At 46.0% G+C, this 26,915-nt stretch overlaps 1 protein-coding gene across 1 annotated transcript in view; it reads right to left on the bottom strand.

Moving 5' to 3' along the window:
* Positions 1 to 1,488: 1,488 nt before the first annotated feature.
* Positions 1,489 to 26,915, bottom strand: part of DPYSL3 (dihydropyrimidinase like 3) — a 25,591-nt gene continuing 164 nt past the window's right edge. The window contains exons 2-13 of the mRNA XM_006028163.2: positions 23,863 to 24,047; positions 21,377 to 21,541; positions 20,491 to 20,552; positions 19,848 to 19,928; positions 16,031 to 16,099; positions 11,761 to 11,881; positions 9,120 to 9,276; positions 5,616 to 5,757; positions 4,734 to 4,904; positions 3,500 to 3,679; positions 2,367 to 2,529; positions 1,489 to 1,872 (exon numbers count right to left, since the gene is read on the bottom strand). Coding sequence (XP_006028225.1) covers positions 1,784 to 1,872; positions 2,367 to 2,529; positions 3,500 to 3,679; positions 4,734 to 4,904; positions 5,616 to 5,757; positions 9,120 to 9,276; positions 11,761 to 11,881; positions 16,031 to 16,099; positions 19,848 to 19,928; positions 20,491 to 20,552; positions 21,377 to 21,541; positions 23,863 to 24,047 — 1,585 coding nt within the window. The 3' untranslated portion in view covers positions 1,489 to 1,783. The remainder of the gene's footprint in view (positions 1,873 to 2,366; positions 2,530 to 3,499; positions 3,680 to 4,733; positions 4,905 to 5,615; positions 5,758 to 9,119; positions 9,277 to 11,760; positions 11,882 to 16,030; positions 16,100 to 19,847; positions 19,929 to 20,490; positions 20,553 to 21,376; positions 21,542 to 23,862; positions 24,048 to 26,915) is intronic.

Below are 26,915 nucleotides of genomic sequence, written 5' to 3'. Positions count from 1 at the left end.
TGTGCTGCTGCACACACCCCAAAGATCAGTATTTTCAGAAAAAGAATTGAGAAATGCCTGGAAAAGGGCTCCCAGCATGCTGCATGAGTGAACCCATCATCCAGTCTTTCACAGCAGTCTGGGAATGTCCCACATTCAGTTCAATGCCAAAGGGCTTTGGCTTAGAGCTCACCATTGTCAGTTTTTTTCCCCTCTCCAGAGTGAAAAAAAGTCCTAGCCAAGGATTTCTAGACCAACAAAAAACAGGTTTTAACACAAAAAGTGTATGGTTAAAGATTCCAAAACACCCCGAGTACTCTGACCCGATGCTGCAATCACATGCCCAGCACGTTATTTAACAATGGAAAATTATTGTTCCTGAGATGTGCCGCTGTTAATATTCTAGCTCTACTCCTGGTGAAACCTAGGTTTGGTGAACAACACAATTAAATCTACAGAACAGTAATGAAGCAACCTTTAACCTGCCACCAAGCGGAGAAGGCTCAGCTTCACAAAAATAGCCATCATCTCCGTTCTGTGGCTGATGCTGGTTCCCTGCCATTGTAGGATAAGCTGTTAAATGAACATGGACAAGACCAGACAGCAGCAAATGGAGGATGTGAATGTGTGTGCTATTCAGGGAATATATTAAAACCACCAGCTTCCACACCACAAACTGCAATATCAGGGAGACAGTCCTACCCTGTACTGATGAGGACAGGGTGCAAATCAGGGACCTCGCTGTGAAAGGCTGAGACTGCAAACAAACTTCCAGGAAAAGTGGCCAAACACGTGTATTTACTGGGGAGATGAGGCAGGGGTAGGTGGAGATCAGCCCAATTGCAGCCTGCAGAGCCACAGAGCTTACAAAGGAGGATTGCTCTTGGTAGCTGCAACTCCCTCAGATCCCAGCAGGCACTTGAAAACTGAAGGCCGGGGCATAGAGGAGAAGGCACAAGCTCTATCTGACCTGACAGAGGCAGGTTTGTCTTGGATTTGGTAATCCTTGGACTTCTTTGCAGAACAGAAAGGGAGTCAGGGACTGAGAGAATTTCCCTTTTCGTATTCTAGAGACGGAAAACAAACTACCACAGCCAGCCATTTGGAAGGAACAGCTGCTTTCTGTTTTTTAATAAAATGTACAAAGTAATAAAATCTCTTACATGAGGCGATGCAACAGAGCTGTTACAGAGATGACTCCAGGCTTCCCAACAGGCCTCAAGGCATGACGCCACGGCAACTACATCTCACCAGTACCGAGTGGCAAGAGAACACCGACACAACACAGACCCACCTTGTCCCTACTCGCCTCCCACTAACCCGCCCCCCACCACCTTCCTCCCTGCCCACCCCGCCCCACACTAAACTCCACGGCCACCTTCCTCCCTGCCCACCCCGCACCACACTAAACTCCATGGCTGATTAGTCCCACATAACCCGCCTAGCTAGTTTCTTCATGTCACGGTCGTCCCAGCTTTCTCCGTCCCCTTCTTACGATGCGGCATCACACATTTGTTCAACATGTATATTACAGACTCTTAACTTAGTGACCGGTCTGATTTGCATGCATGTAAAAATGAAAACAACAACAACAAAAAATTAAGGCTATGCATAAACAAAAAAACCCCAAAGCAATATCTTTAAAGCTAGGTAGCGAGTAGCATTCGTGAAACATAAGGCTTGAGGCTTATTGATTCTTCGGATCTGAATGGTTTCCATTTGTTTTTCCTTCTTAAATACCAAGGTACCTTTTTTTTTTTTCTTCCTTCTCTTGAATATGGATTTTCCTTCCTGCCTTGGGTGCTTAACTCAAGGAAGTTATATTGGAGCGGCCTCCAGGGGGTGCTACAATGCGTTTGCTTGCTGAACGCACACCCTCATCAACCTGGGTACCTGTAATTCAGACCAAAATAACAACCGAAGACAGGGGAGACAGGCAGGTTAGAGGGTTTTCTTGAGGACCATGCCATCAGGAGGTGCAAGGTCACTGCATAGCCCACCGGAGGCTCTCCTCCTCTCCCGTTGCCTGCTCCACCCTAAACAATCCCTTACCGCCGCCCAACAGCCAGCGGTGGCACTGACTTTTCCCTGGAGCTCCCTCCCCAACAGAAGCCACATCACAAGGAAGGAAAGGGCTTGGGGCCAGTGAAAAGGCCTTTGGTAGGTGTGTCAGGCTTGTGACCAGAAATCCATTTACTTTAGGGCAAAAAAAGGTTTAAGGTGTGCAGATACACTGTAAGCCCCCAGGCTTTCCCTAGGCTGGGCAGCTCTCCTAGTCACCTCCACAACCATGTATGCTAAATCCAACTAAATCCCACCTTGTATATCCTCTGGGACATGGTGCTGTGGAATAATTCAAGCAGCAGCCCCTTCCAGCTCACGCTCACCTGACAGACTAAATCCAGACTGATGGAGATTCCTGACCGGAGGAGTCTGTCGGGTGGGGGATCCCTTGGTGGAGCCTGCAGGGGTTCCCCCTTTAGGTGTGGCGGCCAGGTCGAACACAGGCCCGTCATACATGCCCCTGGGTACAGCATGCATCTCGGCCATCTATTGCAAGACAAAGCACAGAAGAAACAATGACACTGTTTCTCTTGGGCTGATGAGGACCGTTTCTCTTACATATTTAGGTTGCAGACTTCACAGCACTGAAGTTAGCTCAGATAGCTCCGCAAACAAACTGGCTTAGGAACTAGAAGCAATCTAGTCATGGTAGCATATACCTCAGGACGGCCTAGTTTGTCTTGCTTCTTGGTCACTAACTGGCTAGTGAGGTTTACAGCACCTTCTCACCCACCTCAGATACCTTCTAAAGACCTTTAGCCTGCCATGGATGCGCACACATGTCTGTTGACAGGCTTTCTATGGGACTTATGCCTCAGACTTGCTATGCCTTGGGTCCCCATTTATAAAGAGTTATAAAGCGACCAAGAAGCAAGACAAACTAGGCTGTGCTGAGGTAGATGCTACCATGATTAGATTGCTTCTAGTTCCTAAGCCGGTTTGTTTGTGGAGCTATCCGAGCTAACTTCAGTCCTTTTGAAGTCTAAATGCCTAAGAGAAATGGTCCTCGTCAGCCTAAGAGAAAGGATGAAGCACAACAGAAAAGTCCTTCACTGTGGAGTAATGTCACAAGAGGTAGTTTGGGGTCTTTTCTGCACCCCTGCCTTTAGACCTTTTTGCTCTACTCTGCCCTCAGCCTGGCCTCCCAGAAGAGCTGTTGTACATAAACAGACCAATGATATATCCAGTCCAATGTCCCTCCTTTGGGGGTGACGCACACCATTAAATTCAGATGTCTGGGCTGCTGGTTTTAAAAGTGTGAACCTTCCAGCACAGTTACTATGGCAGGAAATTCAACTACCATGGAAGAGAATGATTCAGGAAGGTAGCTCTGCTGGTGCTATCCATTATGTCTACATGAAGGCCCTCAGGAAGTAGTAATTTTTTACCTAAATACAGAGGCTTCATCCATCCAGCGGCTCAATCTCCCATGTCCTGGGCTTCCCCACTTCCTTACCTTCCTCCTGGCTTTAATGCGTTTGTAGACATAGTCTGGGAAAGGACTGCAGGGGATGAAGCGCCCAGTCCCCTGTGTCACATGCAGGTTGCCATCCTCCAACATGATCTTTCCTTGGCATATGACAACCAACGGGACGCCATGCAGCTCCATCCCTTCGAAGATGTTGTATTCAGCTGCCTGTAACACACAACCAAAGACAATAGGAGCAGGAAATGAGGCACCGGGAACAAGAGGAAGTAAGCCATGTAGCAGGTTGTCCAGCCTCTGGCATTAACCAGCACTTTCTGCTTCAGAACTGTGTAGGGCCAAAGACTGGAATGAGCCCCAGCCAAAAACAAGAATAATGGGGGATAGGACGTGTTCAAGCTGCACTGGCAAAACTACGCGAGGAACCCAGTCCTGGATTATCAGATGTAGGTTAAGAGAAAGTTGCACCAGCAGAGCTGTGTCAGGAAGCCTAATGCAGGCTGCTTCAGATCAGGATAGACAGTTATGTGCGGCCCTGGGCTAAATGAGCAAGAGGTGGTACCAGCCTGGATTCGCTGTTAGTACTGCCCACCTCCCAGTGCTAAGCATCTTAACTCTGCCATTTTGGTCTTTCTTCACCTGCTTACATTCAATTAAAGGTATGAAGGGACCTGATCTGTGATCGCTACAATTTTGCCTCCTACCATGTCACACATGCATGGCAGGACACCCCAATTTTGTGACTGGGGATCAGATCCCAATCGCGCCTTGCTTGCCAGTAGGAGGAGGCCAGGGATCATGATCCTAGGCTCTCTCTGCACCTTCAAAGGTGCCTAACAAGCAGCAGGTTGCCAGCTGCCTTCAGGGATCCACCAGGCCAGTTTGAGCTTCACGGAAGCTGGCTGACAATCAGCGGACCATCGGCTGGATCAGGATTGCACTGGGGCTTGAACCGGCCCATCCAAGCCACAGTGCAGTGTGCACACATTCATTTTGAAGTGTGATGGAAACCAGCTGCAAAATGGTAACCCATTTGCTTTTTGTCACGCTATTAATTGCATGAACATGTAGCTGGGTTACACTTTAAGATGCGATTAACTGGTTAATTGCCTCTTAAAATAACGTCTGCCTTAGGTTCAGGGGCCTTAGATGCAGCTCTCCTGGATGGAGGTACAGAACCACTGATAGTTAAGCTACTCTTTTCAGACATGCCCAGTTGATATCATTTAACTCCAAACACTCTCCTGCCCAGCACAGGACTTACTGATTGGTGGCTTTTAGCAGTGACAATCTTCACTGCATCAGGATCCCATATGACCAGGTCGCTGTCCGACCCCACTGCTATTCTCCCTTTCCGTGGGTATAGGTTGAAGATCTTGGCTGCGTTGGTGCTCGTCACTGCCACAAACTGGTTTTCATCCATCTTCCCAGTTGCCTGTTTAGACAAAAAAAGAAGGGCCATTCCTAACTCCACAGATCAGTAGTAATTCAAGGGGAGGGGAGGAAGGATCCAGGAAACAAGTATGTCCCTTACGTGAGCTTTGAGAATAGAAATGCAACAAGCCTAAACCAAAACAGCAATCCCCTTTAAAGCTGTGAGAATCTACCAAGGATCAACCACTGAAAGCTAAGGGCAAAGCCCATCTCCTCACATTTGTGTAGAAAAGAAACCCCCTCTATTAGGAAGTACCTGGCTTTTGAAGATGCGTATAAAGGCAGGGCAAACCTGGGGCCTAGCAACTTGTAGAGATGTTAACTTTATCTGTGTAATTCTCTGCAGAGTTTTCAGAGAGATTTCCATAGATTCAAAGCCATGAAAAATGGGGTCAGCAACATTATTCTTGTTTTACAGATGGGAAGTTGAGGTGCCTTTCCTGTATCATCTGGGACACCAGGGGAAGAGATGGGTCTTGCAAGTCTCCATCCTCTCTACTAGTCTACACTACACCATGGTACTGCTTCCTGCTTCACTGGTTCTAGCTCCTCTTACAAAATGATGTCAAGTTCTCCTAGGACACAGTCTTGCTCTCCTCTTTCCTTGGCTTATACTAATGAGCCATTGAGAAGGGACATTTAGACCTATGTCTCATTCCCTGGGGTAGTTGTTGCCTGAATCACCCTCCCATCATCCCAGTCCATTTCTTACCACTGCCTTATCCCAGATAACAGACATCCGCTCCTCAATGCCATTTGTCCCTTCAGGGATTGCTGTGAAGTTGTCTTTTCCAATTGCCTTCTGTGCAGTGCTGAATGTACAATGAGCACTTCCTGAAACCTGCAGGTCCCCACTGCATGGGACAGGGACAAAATGGTTAACATAGGATATCTTAGCTTCAAGCATGATCTGCTCAAGTGCAGAGAGACAGGAGGATCAGAGTGATCTCTATGGTTGCCCATGGTTCTGTCCATTTTCTCTTTCCATGTCCTGTTCCTCCTCCATTTCTATTCTTTTCTATTCATACCTCTTCCCATTCGGCCAAGGCTACTTTGTGAATTAGAGTTTGGAGTGCTGTGACCTGTTTGGTCCAAACGAACCACTTGCCAATGAAGCAAGCAAACCTAAGTTTACAAAGGATGAAAAATACCTCAGGTGCTGGAATATGGGAGGACATGAAAGGAAGGTAATAACCCAACTCTGGGGAAAACTGCTGACAGATCTCTTAATGGCAATAAGTGGCTAGGACCTTGTAACTTTACAGCATATCAGAATGAGACACTGACCTCAATCAGGACAGCCTTTACCTCCAGGGAGGAGAGTCCTACATTAATCCTTTGGAAGGAGCATTCCCCTACTAGATCACAAATGTCATTCCCCACAGCTTCATTAGTTTTCTTATGTCAGACAAGGGGGAAAGAAAATTCTCCTGGATTTTTTACACCTCTGGGTCGTTCTCTAGGGATATTCCTCCCATTGCTGTATCTCCAAAGGCTCATCCTCCTCCTAAACTTACTGGCCCTTCAGAACAAGAAACCTGTTGCATGCTCAGGACACTGTACGCTAAGGAGGCTGTCATTAGCAAAGTCAAGAGGGATTGTCCAGCCCCTAGAGGCTTGTCAGTTTGCTACCAGAAAAGGCAAGGCTGGGGGGTTCATGCTGGGCACTATTCCCACTTCTCTTGTACAGCAGACTTCAGAGTGCAGCACTCAATCTCTCTACTGGGCAAACTGCATCTCCCCCATATCTCCGCAGTCCCACATCCTTCCCTTAGTAGTACCCCAGGTCACACAGGTGCCCTTTTCACCAAGGGCAACCAAGTGGGGTTCAAAACAGGGATGTGAATGGTTAAATGATTAATCGTTTAACAGGTAAGACCAGTGATAAGTGGTTATAGCTAATTGGTTATTGGTTAGCGCAGGGTGGGGTGAAGTCTGGCAAGGAAGTAGGCGGGGGGGGGGAAGCCCCAGCAGGAACTGGAAGGTGGCAGGGCAGGCAGGAGAGTAGGAGGAGGAGGGGAGAAGGGACTGGTTTCCACTAAAGATGGAGCAAGCGGTTGAAAAGAAGCCCCACCTGTCTGGGGCAGCCTGCAGCTCTGCCTACCCCTGAACTGCTGCAGCCAGTCCCGGGCAGCTGTTTGCAGTAGGTTAGAGCCAGCTCACCACCCTCTGGCCCTCTACAGTGCAACTGGGGGCAGCAGCACAGAGCAGCTGGCAACCAGGCTGGAGCAGTGTGGGGCAGGCTCCCCTCCATCTGCACAGAGAGCAGCATGGATGGGAGAGCAAAGGAGTAGACAGAGCTGGTCCCAACCTGGGCTGCAGCAGGGGACTGTGCGGGGAGATGCTGCTGCTGCTGTCGCTGGGTGGGGAAGGGAGTGGGGGAACCTGGCTCCACTTTGCGGGAAGCCTTGCAGGTGACTGGGGGTGGGAACGGAGCACCTGTCCTACGTGTGCAATATGTGTAATTGGTTAACCGATATTATTAGAAGAGTTTAAACAGATAATTATTTAGATGATATTTACATGCCTAGTTCAAACGAACCTCAGCTTCTCCAAGAAACTTTAATAATCATCAGCTTGTACAGTAGGCAGGCAAGCTTCTTTGGGTAGGTGTGATATCTTTTATTAGACCAACTGAGTAGTTGGAAAAGAAAATTCCAGCTATTCAGTTGGTTTAATAAAAGATATCACATCTACCCAAAAAAGCTTGCCTGCCTACGTCCTTAGACCAACACAGCTACAACCCAAAACCCTGCAGCTTGTACAGTCAAGTTAAAGCTATACTCTTCACTACCTCAAACTGCTTTACAGCAGTGGTTCTCAAACCTGTCTGAGACTCCACGCACCCCATGGAAAATGCCAACTTTTAGTTTCCACTATGGAAAAATATTAGAGCAATTTTTCTGTAGCAAAAAATTCAGAAACACAACAACAGGTCAGAGGGGTTCTGACACTGTGGGTTCCTATTTGAAATCTTTGGATTCCTCTTGTGAATCATGTTTGCACACCTAACAGTGCTAACATTTGCATGACACCCTGTAACAATCTTAAAAGGATCTCCGGGCATCCCAGGGTGTCACAGCAGCCTGGTTAAGAATCACTGCTTGAGAGAGAGACAGAGAGAAAGAAAGAGAGACTTAATAAAGCCCTCAGTGACTGAGCTCCTTTCTCTGGTTGGCTATATTCATATGTACTGACAGCAGAGGGAAGCAGCGAGTATCTTTAGCAAGGAATTGTTCTGTTGTTCTCTAGAAACTTCCTGGCTCCTGGGTATGCAGAGACCAGAAGATGCACAGTAATTAGGAAGTCATTTTGGCAGAGTGGGAATAAACCCCCACTTTAAGCCATGTCTAATGATAAGGAGGGAAACTACAGTGATTGCTGGGTTTTCAGATGGACCAGGCTTGAAGCAGAAAAGCAGTGATGCAATTATGCTGAGCCCACAGATTGTGCGTGCAAACCTGGGTTTTAATCCACTGATAATCTCCATCTTCCCTTTATAATTTCTGCCATATGTCTGAGCTGCTGCACAGGCAGAAATCTAACAACAGGGCAAAACATTCTCTAAATGCACAGCCCCACTGGAGCCTCTTATTATGCTAACCCACTCTGGACAAACACAGGAAGCAGCACCCCGAGGTGATCTGTGCATAGCTCAGGACAGGCATGTGTGGGTTTCAAGGGCTACATGGCTCTTCTTTCTTTTTTTCTTTCCAGCTAGTAAATGTGGTACTCATGTGACATAAGGGATGGATAAGGCTATGGAGGGGCCATGTTCACTATTTTACAGCTTAACCACAGGTCTGGCTATTTGCCTCCAATGTTAATCTGCACTATCTGAAACCATTTCATTTCTGGAACATGCAGACAGCACTGCTGGTGCCCTCAGCACTGAATTGGGCCACTGCTGGCTAACCCAATCTTAGATCGAACTGCAGCAATTGCAAATGCTTTAAATACTGATCATCTTCCCCACACCCCTAGCAAAGCCTCTCCGTCTGGGCCCACACAGCATGGTCTTTCTGGAAACTCATACTCTCTGCCAAATCCACCTCTGACGCTGATCCATTTGAGTTGCAGCCTTCCCAAATGATGCCGACACCACAGCCGCCTGAGGCACAGGCTCTCACGCCTGGGTGGAACTGGGCTCTCATGGCCCCACTGTATTCAGGGGGAGGGGAGGTAGAGTTTTTTTCTCCAAATGCAAACCACTCACCTGGCCAGTAAGGAGTTGATGTAGTCAGGAGTTGTTGGATCTGGACTCAGGGGTGGGGAGGTCACAAATGCAGCAGCCTTGGCCCAGTTTTTGCTCCAGTAGTGTGTCCCATCCGTTCCAAGACTGGCTGTGATAGGCTCACCAAACACCACATTACCTGGTGGGGAGAGACACAGATGGACCTCTCAGCACGCAGTGTTATTTGGCTAAATTTGAAGACATTCCCCCTTGTGAACTGGACCTTCCACATTGGTCTTTTTTGATTTAGGACCCTGAACACAAGAGGTTGGTGAGAAGCAGCAATGGGGACTACCTGTGGCAACGGGCCAGGTACAGTCCTGGTCCTGGCACTCAAGGACCTGGGGTTTCGAGCTGCTGGTGCTACAAACTCTAGGGGCTTGTCCTGAAAGTGGTCACTTCTCTCTTGTAAGACTTTACATGACTGAGCAACCTCACGAGCTCCTAGCAAGACAGCCTGGACCCACCAGGAGGACTGCTCCAGTCCAAACTTCACCCAAGTCCTCTAAGCAACAGTGTGAATGCAGGAATCCTGCAACCTGGACTTGTGCCTGTTGTCTTGTGATCTCTGCCAGATACCATGATGAAAAGCATCCTAGAAATACCTGGCAGGAGTCAGGAATCCTCCCGATTGGTTGCTTAAATCAAGAGATTGTTATGGGCAGAGGAATTTAGCTGGACCAGACACGGGGCAGCAGTTCAGTATTCTGGGCAAAGGGTCAACTTCTTGCATCACGATTTATTTCTATCTCTCTATTACCTTTCCTTCCCCCACCCTCGCCTCCTTCTCTTGATATTTTTCAGTTAGGTAAATATTTTCCAAATGCCATAAGGGCCTGGCCAGCTCCAAGCTCACACATCTAGTCTCTCAATCATACACTAGCACCATTCAGACAAATGCTGCAGCTTGGTCCAAGGGAAGGAGTGAATTGGACTGCCTGAGGCAGAGGCCACCAGGCTTTCTACAACATTCATGCTGCTCACAATGACAGCTGCTCCACCTCCCAGCATTTCCACCCTTTCTACACCCTTTGGAAAGGGCCTTGGCAGCAAACAGATCTGAGTAACACTCCTCAATACTCTGTCTGATTGTTGTTAGCTCCACTAGGATATAAGTTTCTTTGGCATAATTTGTGGAGGCCCTAAATCTTCCTCCAAGCCTCTCATTGTAATGCAACGGGCTGTTCTCTCTCCCCCCAAGGCCATGAAACGCAGTATTCTTTGATGCCCCTTTCATAATTGAGTAAGGGCCTATTTTTTATCCTTTACTCGCTTGCCGAAAAACAACTGAAAAGGGCACAGTGCAGCAGCCCTAATTATAGGAACACAGGGATACTGAACTTGAAGGGACCTCGTTGGGGTCCAACTCCTAGCTACTGTAGGCAACCTCATCATCTCACCCCACTCGTAAATTTATCCAATCTCCACTTCCGAACTAGGTAGGCTGTTTGCCTGCACTGCTCCCAATGACAGCTGTCCCTGAGGCTACATTTCCACCATGAGGCTGATCCAGCTTGGCTCTCAGGCATCCACACAAATGCCTGCAGAGTAGAACAACAGGGTAGATCTGGAGGTTGGGATTCAATCCCAGATCCTGCTACACCCAACAGTGAAACGGGAAGGCCCTATAATTCAGGCCTCATACACTAAGAGCCGGCTCCAGTGAACCAAGACTTTCAAATACAAGAAAAGCATGTCTCCCAGTTAAAGGGAGAAGCAAGGAAGAAGAGAGGGGAGAGCCATGCTTTGGATAGGGAAAGGGAGAACAGGTCAGTCAGCTTCTTCATTTATCGTGTCTTGGGAGGACAAGAGCGCGTAGGCTTGTACTGGGTGGTTTTGGGCAGTTTCTCCCCCCGCCAGAAGTATCCTGCCTGCCAGATGGAGCTCTCCCCACTGCCAGAAAGGCACGGAGGCACCCGCTGAAAGCTTCGGCACATCAAAAGAGGCCGAGGATATTTTTAGCAGCTCAAATCACTTACATATGGACAGTTCATGTCCTCTTGGCAGAGAAAATGCTTTCTGGTCTTAGATAAACTTTTGGTATTCAAACCACTGACCCGCCAGTCCAGAAAATGTTGCTACCTGATGTTCTGGCTTCTGGCAGGCAACCAAAGGCAGATCCCCCAGGCTGGGAACAGGCCTCCCATTAATCACAGACATTACCTGGTGACTAGTGTTATGATGGTTTTTACATACAGAGAGGTCAGAGAAAGACTGAACCTCTTTCTCTCTCTCTCTCTCTCTCTCTCTCTCTCTCTCTCACACACACACACACACACACACACACACATTCACAGCAGCTAGCGACACAGAAACCTTGGTGATAGGTACTGCAGAAAAACAGATAGGTTAGAAAGCATGCCCAAACACATACCAATGGTTTTCCATGTCATATAATGGTCAAGATAAGTTTGCACTACTCACACTTCACTAGCTTTTTGCAAAACCCCATGCTGACTGGCTGACGTGGAGATGTGGGAAGCATTAAAATAGGTCAAGGGACAAATCTCCTTGCTTGGAGCAAAGACAAGGGTACAGGACCCTTCTGAACAGGGTGCCTAGCCACACAAAAACCCAAAGATGAAAAAGGAAATCTAGGAGGGAAGAGACAAATGCTGCCCACCTTTTTTCCTGGCTTGTGAGATGAGGTCTGCAGCGCTCTTGCTCATCACTTTGGTCACATAGAGAGGACAGTTGGTCTGGCTAGCAATGGTGATGGCACGGAAAACAGCTTCAGCTTCCAGCTGGAAGAGCAGACATGACACACAAAGGTTGTAAATAACCCATGGGGAGCACAAGACACCAGCTATCTAATAAAGGCATGAATCCTACTAGTGCAAGGTCATTGCACATGTCCAGGGGCACCCTCTGCCACAAGAGCATCCACCTCCCATTGTGTTTAAAAGGTTCCCCACATAAAGCATATGTTGCCCATCATGCTGATCAACATGGTCTTATTGCTGCCATGTGCTCTAGATGAACCTGCCCGTTTTTCTTTCATCTCATTCTTAGACTGTGAACAATTTGGGGCAAGGACTGTCATTGACTCTGTGGTCCTAAAGCACCCTGAGTCTGTGACCAGGGCTCCCAGGAACTGCCACAAACCTACAAGATCAGAACGTCGTGTAACACTTGGGCTGAAATCCCGAAAGAGAAGCTTGACAGTTTTCAGCACTGTTGAATTAGATACCGAGCCCTGAACAGAATCTAGATGCAGTTCTTTTGCTGTTCACTACCCAAATCCATCAGCTCCTTTGCGCAGCTCTTTAAATTAGCTTTTAGCAATGATATGTAACAATAAATCTATTAAACGCTACTTATCCAAATAACAGGAAGAGCTTTCAAAGCGGGTATTATTAACCTATTTTTCAGAGGAGAAGCTAAGGCATGGATGTATCAACCAACTTGCCCATGGTCACACAACAACCCAGCAACAGGCCTCCGAGTTCCCATCCAACCCTCTTTCTATTGGAGTGTGCTGTCACTACAGGATCACTCTGCATTTGTTTAAAAAATTAACATCTGGCTGTGTCTGTGGATGAGGTGCAGCTGGCTATTTTGCCGGTAGTTCTGCTTCTGTCTAAGTCCGTTTGTGCTGCTAACCTGCTGCTGGGCAGTTCAGCCTCCTCTGACATCAGCCCTACACTTGAATAGCTTGCTTGCTGTTAGGCCTGGGAGGATTTTCAACACTTTAGCAAGCGGGATATCTTTGGCGTATTACATCACCTCCCGTTAAGCATGAGCTACGTAAAGGGCTGGCCAAGATTTTTCTCTAGGGTTGGTGTCAAAGCTTCAAAATTAGGAAGTTTAAAAAGAACCCTCCAAACCTTAAGATAACATACCTATAAGAGAAAGAGGCCAATTCTCTGGCATTCAGAGGCTGCCAGCTGGCAACAATGCAGACAGAGCTTCTTGGATCATGCAACCCCAATTCCTCCCACATACTAGGTAAGCTGACCAATGCACACACCATCATGCTATTTCCATCAGGGTTGTTCGACTCAAACAAACCTTCCATTTAGGCTCTAAACTGGTTCTTGGGTTCAAAGAATAACAATGTAAACAATGAAGTATTTGTACATGCACTTAAGAGCCAATACACTAGATTTGTATCTATGCAGCAAATCTACTGTATTCAGCTGTGGCACCTTCAAATATGCTCTGCGCGTGGCATTTGCTCAGACATCCATTTTTATTTCCAGCCTAGTGCTTAACACATGGGTTTGTACTTTTTGATTTGAACATGTCTGCAGTGCAAAATGGGAGCTTTTTGAAGCATCTGATATCCTGTCACAGAGAGGTTGTGCTCACATATGCAGAATGTGATTTGGGCGTATAGTTCCTAGGTAAACAGTCACTGTTGCTCCCTACTCCTTCACCTGGTCCTAATTCAATCCCATCATCATCCCCTACATGTCTGGAGGACTGGGCATGCTACAGAAACCCGTTTGATTATGCTTAAAAACCCAACCCTTGTTCAGTGAAGCTGAACTCGAATAAGTTTCTACAATTGTTCCTTTACTGAAGACAGAAGGGCGAAGTTCTTGAGCACCAAATTATCAAAGCAGCAAGGAGAGAAATATTTACCCACACAATTTCCATTAAGATCAATGGAAATCATGCTATTAAACTCCTTGCACAAACAGTCTTTTCTAACATTTAAATGTTCTATTCAGCTTCTCATAAATGAGCAGCACTCCTATCTCCTGCATTTTCATAATTGTTAGGGGCTGGAAGGGACTTTACAGATCATCGGTTTTTGCAGGGCTCTATCAAATCAACTGCCCAACTAAGAATCAGTGAAGTAGCTCATTGCCCATATGGCTTCACATACTCATGAACAAACCAGATTATGTTGGGTTCATCTGCATGTGTCAGTCATCTAGTCTCTATGAAGAGACAATTCCACACGGACAATTCTTGGACAGAGGAATGCAGTTCTATACCACTGTAACAGTGGAGGTGTCTTGATACCATGTAGATGTTGGGTAGTGGATGGTCTGAGCTCCCAACTTTGTGGGTTTGGGAGAAGAGAAAACACAGGAAATACATAACGCCACAACTTTAGACTGATTGTTGCATTTGGGGAATAGGTGAGATATAAACTTCTATCAGAGAACATGGCATGTCAAACTCCAATTTTTCCTTCATGTTTAAAGCGACGTTCTAGTAATAAAAAGTGGTTGCGTACAAATAGTAGTTCACTACCCAGCAGTTTTGCTCTCTATGCACATTAGAAGAGTTTTCGCTCCTCTTACTACTGCACATCCAACATAGCTAAAGTTGGGAGTGGTCAGGCAGATTCATTACTGTCCCTGTACCTCAGCAATTTCTAACCATACTATGTAGTAGTTCATTCTTCAACACCCTGGTTTTGCTGAAGGTGACGGACTGCTGTTGGTAGCCTAGGCAGAGAACAATCACCAAAACAATCTCCCATTTGATTTTTCCCAGGAATAGATGGCATAACAATATGCCTGGAAAGAATAAAAGAATACAAGCAGACTTTCTGATCACAGGCTCAATGTAGGGAACTAGCAGCGTAGGTACAACAGCTAGCACAACTGGGTGCTGTTAATGAAGAGACACTTAAGTACTTACAAAACAGAAAATAAGTATGAGTTAGGAAAAACAGCTTGTTCTGTATTTGCTAAGATGCTATGATATAGATTCATTTAGACAGAATATATATGTGGGGCTCCTAGTGCCAATTTGACAGTCACTTTTCCAATCCATCACACTTCAAGACCAAACAATCCGTAATCTTTTACCAGTTTGGGACAATGAAAACTGCCTTCTGATGACAGAAGAGTCCTAGCATAACTGCAACAGCTAAATAATGGCCCAGATTCTTAGGTGGTGTAAATGGCATACTTGCCACTGAAGTCAGTTTACACCAGCTGAACATATGGGTCCAGTTTTCTAGGGAGAAAAACCTTTTCATGTCCCACATCTCAAAATGAGCAAGCTTACATTATGCAAATCTCGGGAGTAATACAATACTCTTTTCATTCCTTTAATTTAAGCCAATTTATTTTCTTCTGAAGTATAAGTCTTCACAAAAAGTCCCCTCCCAACTCTGCTCTTATAACAGCTTACAATTATTTTTCTCTCTCTTTCATGTGCTGTGGAAAGCTGAAGGCAGCTTTCAGCAGGCAGCAACTACAAGCTGCCATTTCAAATATTAATCTAAGATTAGACTAAACTCAAATTAATGGGCCAAATAAAAACGAAGCCTGTATCCTAAAATTAGACATAATCCAATTAGTGTCTTAGCAATAATTCACAATTAGGAAATCCCCTAGTCCCATTGCCAAGGGTTGTGTGCGTCTGATTTTAACACAATTAAGATTTGAGGTAGAGATTAGACTAGGGAGAGGCTGGAATTTGTGTGTTCATGAGTTTCCTTTACAAGACAAATAAACTTTGACACAGCAAATGATGCTTTTTAAAAAAAAAAAAAGATGCTCTAATAGTGCATTTACTCTATGATCTCATAGAGTTGGTCTAATAAAAGATATCAAATTCACCCAAGGAACCTTGTCTCTCTATGATCTCAGGCCTTCTAGCCCAATTGCATACTGAGCCTGAATGCCCCACAACTAACCTTAAATTTGTGCTACAGCCAGACACCACTAATTTCCGCTGTTTATCCCATTTCAGGAAGACCCACAGCCTCCTGTTTATTACTCAGAAACTCAATTATTATTGAAAATGGTTCATCACTAAAGCTCCCCCTTCACCCACAGTGATGATGGTTTAACAGCTGGATACTTAAGGCAGAACTATTAGATGCCATTATGCTGAGGAGGGCTATGCTGCGTGGAGAAAATGCACACATATAACAGGATGAGTGCAGAGAGCTCCTTTTTTTCCTTATGCTTCTCTCTCACCTCCTCTGGTCTACTCAGCACATGGCCTTCTGGGCCAGTTATTCCCATCTCCAGCATCCTAGTTTGCTCCTAGAAGAATGAAAAAAAGAGGGTATTAAGGGACTCTGATTTTGATAAATCAGTTCATGGAAAAACAAATACCATCACAAGCAGCACTTCCTAAGGGCTCAGACTATCTATCATACAGCACAATGGATCTCTCGCTGCTCAGCAGACAGTCAATACTTTCCAAAGTCGCTGCTGGTGGTTCACAAGCATGCCAAAAACGGAGATGCAGGGAAATGCAAAAGGTGAAAGAGGGACTGGTCACACACATGCCTCCTTTGGTATAGGTCTCTAGAACAAATGCGCATGAGGGAGGGTTACAACACACACAGAAACAAAAAAAAAAAATCCAATCCTGAAAAAAGGCCTTTAATTCAGTTTACGACCCCTTTGTCCAAAAACAATCTAAACAGCCTGAGGCCACTGAGGAAAAGATATAAAAGTTAAACAAATCCAACATGGGCCAAACTGTCTTCTCAGTTATAGACATGCAACCCCTCTGACATGCCTAAGGTTGCACTGGCATGAATGGGAGCAGAATCTAGTCCCATGCCAAAAGATTTACAACAATCAGGGGCTTGGTTGTTCCCCGCCAAGCAATCAGCAGAACAGTCTACTGCTATAACCAGGGACTACAGCCATGGATAAGTGGTGCCGTTTATACGGGTTAGCCTTGAATTTATACTTGCTGTCCAGAACCTGCATTTGTTTTCCCTTTACCACTAATTCCGAATAAACCTCACTTGCCAGAGAACCAGAGAGGTGCTCAAAGGAACATACAGGCATGCTCAACCTCCGGCATTCAGCATGCCAACTCCTGACATCGCTCTTTGTGCCATCACTTGTCTTTGGTGAACCAGGTATCAGTTACATGGGGAATAGCAGCGAAGGCCAGGGGAGGCATCTATCTACCCATTAGTTGTTTTTGAATGTCAGGCATCCTCAAAAAAGATCAAACCACGAATGAGGCAGAAATTCTGAATCCTAACATTACGATATGAAATGCCAATGTGCCTTTTGTTCCATCATGTAAGCACCTTTTTCAGCTTTTGTAACCCTTCAGGCAGATGCTACCTTTATTTTTATGTCTCATAGCACAAAACCACACAGCAGCTGTGAAGGTGTGACTCCAGCTGCGACTGACAGTTAATACTTGTAAAGAATTTGAACACAGATTGCTATTTGAGGGCTGTGCATCTTACACTTTCTTTCTGCAGCCCAAGACAACAAGGTGAAAAAAGTATTCCTTTCCGACATTTTTATCAAACACAATAATAAAGTCTTTCATCCAGACTGTTTTCAAAACAGTCCTCAAAACTTCCTTCTTAAAAAAGGTGGAGGGTCCCTGACCAACCTAATCTAATCCTAATTTGGATCTGTGGCCCATTTGTGTAAGTATCATCTTGGAATGGAGAAATAATTTCCAAATATACAAAACTCCAGTAAATGTAACTTGTAACTTTTATGTTTTTGTGGTCAGGATATTAAAGTAGACAAAAAAACTTCTATCTAATTAAGGCTCATTCCTTGATCACACCACTTTCATGTGAAAATACCCATGAACTTTAAATGTAGCCATGAAAAATATCTGGAGAGAGAGAGATTCTTGCATTTTGAAGGGTTCTGAGAGGTTGGTTTGGAGACTCTTTAAACCCCCAACCCACCAGAGAAAGGAAAAGCCAGAGTGAGGATGTGGTACAGCATACACCTGAACAAATTTCTCTCCTGCACTTCAAAAATCCCCCCCTGAAGAGCTCCTATTTCCCCTACATGCAACACCAATGATAATATACTGTGCCAGTGCAACCTTAAACTGAAGAAGCATCGTCCCATTAATCCAATTCCACAAGCTGACTGCTTGTATGAGACATTCCCCTATTGCTCTGAAATTTTGCACTCTGTGTTATAATGCAGCAGTGGTCTGGTGCACTATGAGGTCCTTTACTTTCTAATGCAGCATCCAGCATTAGTAACTCCACCCACAGCTGTGCTGGATTCAACGGACCATTCTGCTCCATTAGGTTAATTGCCAGCTCTGGGCATCGAGTTTTCTTGCACTGAATTGAGATGCCCTCTATTGCGTTGTGGACTTAACAAGGAAGATAAATGAGCCTCATTTGTGCATACGAGTGAAATGCACAGGGCACTCTGAAACCTCTGTTGTTGCCTAAGAGCAAAAAAACCCAACACAAGTTAATATAAAACAACAGAAGCTCATCCAGATGGAAAATATTAATCTTCTTTTGATAGGGGTTGGATTTGCTAATGATGGCGACAACATGTCTGGAAAAAACAAACAGCCTTCATGCATCCAAGACTCTGGCACCAAAGAGTCTATGGATACAAAAGTAGCTCCTACAAGAAAAGTTCAGGTAGCAGCTACTTCCCAGGCACATTCTGCAGCTTGACTCTGATGAACCAGGCATATAAGCATTCAAAAAACAGCTGGCTCTAGGAAACCTACAGTCAGAAAAATCCCTTTCTAATGCCTCGGGAATAATGGATTCAAAGCGTTTCTGAGAAATCATCTGGCTTCCTCTGATGAGAAGCAGCAAGCACACAGTCATGGGTATCAAGTTTCAGAAGGCGACTGAATACACTCTCAGCAAAATTAGTACCAGCATTGCTGAAAACAATACTGTAGAGAATTCATCTTGCATCATCTACCTAGGTAATAGTTTGGTGCCCAATTATAATACAATCTAGCGCTGTTTGGAGAAGGTGGGGGAAATGACATCCATTTCCAAAGTGCATGTGAAGAAAAAGTAAGTTGGGAGATGCCACCCTGTCTTATCAGGAATCAGTTTAATCAGACAGGAGTTGCTGTACTGCATCACACTGTTAGGATATTTACTTTAGCTTTGTACAGTTCTTCAGTCTTCTACATGCTTCAGACAAGGCAAAAGTCTAATACACCCAATCGACCAGCAATTTTATAAGAGGAAAAGACAACGCCTTCCTGAACCACTGAAGCAAGGGATTTCACAAGGCCTTACCTCACTCCCTTAATTTAAAGGGCTACAAAAGTTATTAACAGTACTGTGTGTGTGCGTGTGTGCACGCAATCCTCCTTTTAAATCCAAATAGTTCGTGTTTCTTGCCAACATCCTGTGACAGCAAAGTTCCACTCCACGTTGCATAAGGAAATGATTTCCTTAGCTGATTTTAAAAGTGACAGGCTGCTAATTTGGAATATCCCAGTCGATAGTTAACAAAAAGACATTTTATTCCAAGCAGGAAATGCCATCATACTTTAAAAAATAAACGCAGAGGCCAAAATAATTATAATAAAAACACTTCTCCTAAAATCCCTTATCTATGTTGCAAGTAGCATCCTAAGAAAAGTTCACTTTTTAATGTTTGCTCCTTATATTTCATTTTAGTTTCGACAACAAAATCGACCATTTAGATTCTGTTTGTAGACCTGGTTTTCCAACACTAAAAAGTATAGCAGGTTCTGCCTATCTACTAAGGAAAATATTACTAGTGAAAATATTTATAAATTCCTGAAAGCAATTTCATGCTCTTCAGTTTTATATATATACACCCACACACATCCTTTTGGGTTTCTCTGGTCATTTCTGAAAGACGCCTAATACAACAGGCCCTGACCTAACTGGTTCTTAGCAGTCAGAATTACAATGGCATTTAGATGTATGCAGATAGGTGCACTGTAGGGCTACTCTTCACTGTTAGCTTGTGCTAACAGACAGCACCAAACTGTCTGCCCACGTCAGATTTGCAGTCCCAGCATAGACAGAATAGCAGTTACCTGTGCAATGATATCCCCATTTTCGGCATGAACTTGAGCTACTGCCCCCAGCTCTCCCAAGCAGCTAAAAATTTCATACAGCTGAAACAGAGTGAGACAGGAAAATTACTACTGCACAGACATTTTCACTTGGTTGGTATTTGATGTTAAGGGACCCCAGGCTGTAGAAAAAACATGACAGGCCTTCAGCTAAGAATAACAGCCCGCGTGGTTTCAGTGCTATGCAAGCCCCATTTACAGTTAGAACAAGGCTTGGTAAGGAAACATCTCGCATGATGCTCTCGCTTATCTATTCAAGCACTCAAGGGTCTCTCCAAGTCTTCAAAACTTGTATCTACTACCCTCTGCAGCTCCACCCAACCTCCCGTGCTGGGAAGCGAACACACTCTCCAGAGACCCCACACTGCAAGACCCTGTGAAGTACTATGGAGGTGCTGATTATAGACAATCACCTCCACAGGCCAAGTCGCTGTACCGAGAGGGAAATGCAACCCACGGAGTAAAAAGTGAGTGGGGTGAAACCTGATTGCCCTTCCCTATCTTTGCTTAATACCAAGAATTATTTCCAGCTCCTGTTACAAATAAAACAAAATGGGCCTGATGGTACCTGCACCACCACCAGAGTGGCCAACGTAGCTCTTACCTCTGTGTTTGACATCTGGTATAAATCCTTGTAGGCCATGTAAACCATGAAGGAGTTAACTCCTAGGGGCGGAGGAAGGAAAAAACAGAAAAAGAAATGAACAAACAGGATTCCATCCCCGATTCCATCCTCTCCGTCCGTCTCCTTGTACATCCACAAGGCATGCGAGAATTACTCAGACCTAAAGGAATGGGAGCCTTTGGCAGGATCTGAAGGTGAAGCAGAGGATTTTCTGGGCTTTCTTTTCCCTGTTTATCTTCAGGAGACTATAATAATTCACTGTTCAAGGTTATAAAGTATCCCCAGGGATGCCAGGAAACAAGAGGGAGGAAGGCAGTTCCCAGAAACTGTACCTGCCACTGGGCTGCAGCTGTAGCTATTTAAAGCCCTTTGCGCTATATGAGGACGGTGCAGGAAGCACTCTCAAGTCCAGGCCATAGAGGGAAAGGGGAACTGGTCTGGAAGATGTACAGAGCGTGCTTGGGACAGCAGACTGGAAGGGTGCGGGCTTGGCTTTCCCTCTCAGAAGCAGAAGCAAAAAGGCCAGTCTTACACCTTTGGTTTGTGACTCTCTCTCGCTGGCTTTCTTTCAAGGCTCTTGAGCATAAAATACCTTCCTGTCCTCCTCTCCCCACAAGGCCTGATCTCTGAATTGCACAGATGAGAAAAACAAGACACAGCCTTGCCTACATACAGTGAGTGGGACAGATCGCAGCAATCTTGTCTCCCCGTCCTTTAACCATGGTGCAAGTGCTTCCCAAGGCTCTAGATGTGCTCAGGGCTGGGGCCTGGGGGGAATGTGTGCTGAAAAATGGAGGTACAGGTAAAGGGGCCTGAAGTAGAGAAGTCAAAGACAAGGGGAGAAAGCCCCTTTCTCTGGACAAACCTTTCTCTTTGATGAGTGTCTGCACTTCTTGTTTGACACTGTCATTCCAGTGGGTGACATCCACGTGCAGGGAATAGTCACAGCAGGCCTTCCCGTCACCCCACTCTCGCCACTTCTCGTAGACTTCTGTCAGGCTGGACTCCGGCTCAGGGATGACATGGTCCACTGGATGTCGGGGGTAGACAGAACGGAGGTTGTGAACGAATGCTTACACCCTGGGTTTACTGGCCCGTCAATTCCCCCTGCATTCAGTGTCCCAGCTTCTCACTACAACCCTCTACTTGGTCTCCGTTCATCTGCATCGGGCCTCTGCTACTTTACCCCTGCTACCTCCCTAGAAATCATGCTGAAGCGCATTGGTGGTCCCAGACCTCTCTTCCCAACAGCTACACAGCACAAAGGGAAATGAAACATGAAGGGAGCTCCTAACAACCGACTCCCATCACCATGTTCTTAAGCACATCTAAAGTGCACTTATCACAAAAGAAATGCACTGAGCCTTGCCTTAATAGCCTTTGGCATAGCCCCAGCAGCTTTTACAGGCTGCTGCCGAGAAATCAGCTGGAAGCAACAGGACCCTCCATCCTCCCTCACCCCCACTTCCACCCCATTAAAACTTAGTCTCCTGCAAAGACCTGGCCCTAATGCATCTTTTATTGCCCGTTATATAATCCTCAGTCGCTGCCGCAGGACTTTTTGCATAACAGACATTGCTGTGACAGAGACAGTTATCCCTTCAGCCAACAGAGGACAGAGCAGAACTAAAGGAAACCCCATCTTCTAGCAGTGGGATTCAACAATTTTTTTTGCATCCCGAGTAGGTCTCCGAAGTGCGGATGCCTGTGACTGCCGCAGAGGCAGTGAAACCTAAACTATAAACCAGAGCACATCTGTGGCATCCTTCAGGGCAAGAAGCAGGAATTCCACTTCCTTTTTAGTCCGATCTGTTTATTTCTCTGGGCTGCGTGGGATGCTGGGGCATCCTCCTGTTCCTGTACTTGGATTGCTCTGGGCACATTGCCCTCATTTTGTTTTTTAATTGTATTGGCAACACTGCATTCTGGTGAAGGTATCGTCAGGCTGGGTACCGGAGCACAGCACACTCAGGGGTTGGGTTTGGACACGATTTGGTTTTGACCCATGCAAATTTGCCTATTTTTCTGAGACTGCCTGCTTCAAATGACCTGCTCCCCATCATTTAAACTCAGGATGGAGGAGACTGCAGCTTCCACTTACCATCACACTGAAATTATATGTCAACCTAGGTTTGCACTAAGCTCCTCAAGAGACTAGTGCACTATCAGGATCTTACAAACAAAACCAGGCTGAGCTGTGAGACTGGACCAAACCTTTGAAACAGGGTGTCTTATTCCAACTGGGCATTCATTGAGAATTCCTCACCTAGCTCCAAGAGCCATACAAATTTGTGGCACACAAAAGTAATCGGGTTAAGAGGCAAGAAAAGCAAAATGCATTAGGCCAAATTCTGCTCTCAGCAACACGAGTGCCAACTCACTAAGGGTGCTGGGGCTGCAGACCTGTACAATGGCAGCACTGGGTCCTGCATTCTTCAATTTATTTTGCAACATGCTGCTCCAGAAGAGTTTGTGGTGCACCATGGTCCATTGGCATTTTAGGAAAGAAGGGTTTCAGCACTCAAGTGAGCCTCAGCAAGACACAGCTGAAGCAAAACTCAGTCTCCCGTTTCAATACCTAAAGGCATATTGTGTCCAAACAAGGAGGCTTATCCCACAGCCCTCCCCAGTTAATTCTGATAGGTAAAAAGACCCTGTTGCTGTATTGTGGCCAACATCACAATGACACACGTTGCTAAGAAACCTGGTGGGGTTCCACTTTTCATTGTACCGTCCCCTCTTTGACAGGGGGCAGGCAGATGGGGGCCACATGGCAGGGGCACTTCAGTGGTAAATAGAGGGTGATCCACATCTCTCTGTCAGACAGCAGACTGCTTCTGGCTGCAGGGGCGTGGATGAAGAGACAGCTGCTCAGATGGCATGTTTCCCACCAGGATCTTTCAGCTTGTGGTACGATTCCCCTTCCATTCAACCATTCTTCCCTGTCTCCCTTGATTCTCCCATATTCTATATCTATTAATACTCCCCATTTCCCTTTGGTGTCAGCCCTTTATCTACAGCTCCTGCTGGAATCCGGCCAACTGTGGAAGATCCTCTCTGTCACATCCATCTACCTCCCCTGTATTTCTCCCCAAATCCCTGTCCAGCAGCTCCCTTCTCCTGGTCCACCCCCCTCTCTCCTGACCTATAGGAATACCTATGTCCATAGGCATTCTCTCTCCCCAACTTCTTCCACTCAATTACTCAAAATAATTAAAGAGAAACCTCTCAGGAATCAAGGGAGCCAGCAGGTCATAAAAACTGATCTTTTGCAACTACAAGCTATTAACTATGGCAAAGACTCATTAAGGCACAGCACGCTGCTTGTGTGAAGGCTCCCACCGCACTTACTGATCATGGTGGTTCCACCAGCCAAGGCTGCTTTGGTCCCTTGGAAGAAATCATCCACAGCTGTCATTCCCTTGTATGGCATCTGCAAGTGAGTGTGGACATCGATACCTCCGGGGATCACCATCTTCCCATTGGCTTCTATGGTTTTAACTCCTCCAGGGACAATCAGATTGTCTCCTATTTGCCTGATGAGATAATTACTCGGATGGTTAGCTGTGCACACATGCATACAAGTCCAATGTTCAACTAGACACGTACCATCTCCCAGTACAACTACACCTTACTTAACATCGTAGGTACGTTCTTGAAAAATGTGACTTTAAGCAAAACAATGTTAAGTGAATCCAATTACATCACAGTAGTTACCTACTAGCAGGCGGCAGCCAAACAACATTAAAACTGAACACTGCAAGATTTTAAACGAGCATGGTCTCTAATACATCAGTGACATAATACTGAAACAATGTTAACCAGGACAACGTTAAGTGAGGAGTACCTGTACTAGAGGTGCACCAATACATCGGTCTGATATTGGATTGGCACCGATATAAAGAAAATTGATTGTATTGGAAATTGGCCTGACGTGGCCAATAATTTGGCTGATAAATGCCTGCGCATGCGTGCAGCCACAGCACAGCATGCAGGCAACGAGAAGGACAGCCCGGCAGCTTGGAGAGCTGCGCAGCTGGTAAGTCTGTTGTGGTGGAGGAAAGGAGCATGGGGGGCAGATCAACACACCCATGGTGAGGGAGGGAGTGGGGTGGGGCGTGGGACTGGGCCACAGCTCATCCAGGGGACACGGAGCGGGGGGGTAAGGGTGGGCTGTGGCTGCAGCTGTGGGCTGGGGCCAGGGCTGCTCTGAGCTGTTCCCAGCATGTGGGGGCTGCAGTTGGGGCAGGCAGCAGCGGTACTGGGAGAGGGGTTACGAGGAGGGCTGCAGCCACCCCAAATTTCACCGTAGCCCCCTCCTAGTGCTGCTGCCACCTGCCCCTAGCGCAGTCCCTACGTGCCGGGAAGAGCCCGGTGCAGCCCCGGCTCCAGCTTGCATCTGCAGCCTCCCCACCTCGCACAGATCCAGGGGGGCATGCAACCCCCACAGCCACCCTCCTCCTACACTCCCCGAACTAGCCACAGCTCCATCCCATGCTCCACCCCAGCTGGGCAGCGCCTGCCCCAGCCCCTGCCCTACTCCCTCCTTCATCGCGGGGGCCTTGATCTGCCCCCCCTCCACGCTCCTTCCCTCCCTCCTCCCCATCCACCACAACAGACTTACCAGCTGCACGCAGCTCTATCAGAAATCAGATTGGTATTGGCTGATATTCCTCCTTAAACATCAGCTATTGGTATCAGCCCCCAAAATCTCTATCAGTGCACCCCTAACCAGTACAATACAACAATGGATTGCAGATGCTCTCAGTGTCAATCCACCTCACTGAACATGAAAAAAATCAGGGCAAACTTCAGACAGTTCTTTACACATTGTGGAGAGGCTGTAGTCTCCATGCACAGACACAGACACACACGCTTTCTCTCTCTCTCTCTTCCCCGGCCGCCCCTCCTCAAAGTTTGCCAAAGTTTTGTCATTCCACTCCCATCACAAGGTCCTTATGTAAACACAAGCCTCCCTCTGGGAGCTGATGAGGAGCTAGCCAAGTACATGGACACAGCTAGAGCTTTTAGCGACTCGCTGTATGGTTTTTAAGCACAGCATGTTTGCCGTGTTGTATTATAGTTGGGAAAGTTGCCTTCTAACTCAGGGACCTGCCCTTTCATGCCTCAGCATCGATGGGGTGGAAGGACATCTTTGCGAACTGCAGGACTATGCTGGGGTCTAGGCTGCTAAAAACCCAGGTATCTATAAATCTTCCTGAAGAATGAGAGCACCTAAAACCTTTTAGTATATCCTTAAAGGTTAAATCTCAAACCCAAACCACTTGCCTATGAATCCTTTCTTCACCAAGTCTTCTCCCTTACAAAACAGGATACAAGACAAACTGGCTTCAATGGGAAACTTCCCATCTCTTTGGGATGTTGGGGACTGAAGTCCTCACAGCGTTTCTGTATGAGCCATACAGCTCTTGTATACAAGTATTATATATTCTGTGGAAAGAATACTTTAAAGTACCAAAGCATAGATCTATCTCCAAAGTATCTGAATGCCTCTGTAGTCTCTTTAAGGTACTTATCCCTATGAATACCCCAGAGAGGTATGGAGATGCTATTATCCCCATTTGTACATGCAGAATTTACCGAGAAACTAAAGGAACATCACCAGTCACGCGGTGCAGAGCAGGAAGTGCTGGTTCTTCCAATCTCCAGGCTAGTACTTTAACAAGACTGCTCTTGTCCTCAAGATAAAACCACCTTCATACAAATGCCTCCTCTAAAATTATTCCCCCTTAGTGCTAGTTTTAAAAAATATTTCATTTGTGGAAAGGCTGAACATTTTTCTTCTGGTCAGAGAATAGGGAATGTATTTTGAAAGTGTTCGTGTTAGCCCTAATGAACTATCCTGGACTTGCAATCCATCAACCTTGGATTTAGATCAATTTCATATACTTTACACAGCAGAATTTAATCTTTAAACAATGGAGCCATTCCTGCGCTTCTGTGACATGATCAAGAAGCCAGATGAGGCTCACAGCTTTGCCTGAAATTGCTGAAAACCTTCTAAGATAGTCTGTCTAAAGCACAGATCCATCCTTGTTAGCAGTAATAAATGGGATCTTGTGTCGTCATTCACATGACATTTAATCTTGTTAAACACAGGACAAAATAGAAACTGAAGATAAATCCTATTTCTGGTGCAGTTAGACATTACTTCATTGCACAATAGATGCTGTGTCATGATATCCCAGCAGTTTATCTGCATTTGATTTGATAGGGTTTCTGCGTAAACGTGTCACAAGGTCATGTATGCCCATGCACAAATGTCCATACACAAATGATAGAGGCAGGGCCAGGCAATACTACTTCATGAGTGAGTGACTGAAGTGCTTTCAAAAGGGTCAGGTACAGAAATCTACGGAATTCAAGAGGTGGAAAGAGTCCAG

Source organism: Alligator sinensis, unplaced genomic scaffold (genome assembly GCF_000455745.1).
Source record: "Alligator sinensis unplaced genomic scaffold, ASM45574v1 scaffold135_1, whole genome shotgun sequence".
Lineage (NCBI taxonomy): Eukaryota > Metazoa > Chordata > Crocodylia > Alligatoridae > Alligator > Alligator sinensis.
Note: the sequence above shows the minus strand (reverse complement) of the source record. Positions and strands in the feature narration are given on the sequence as shown.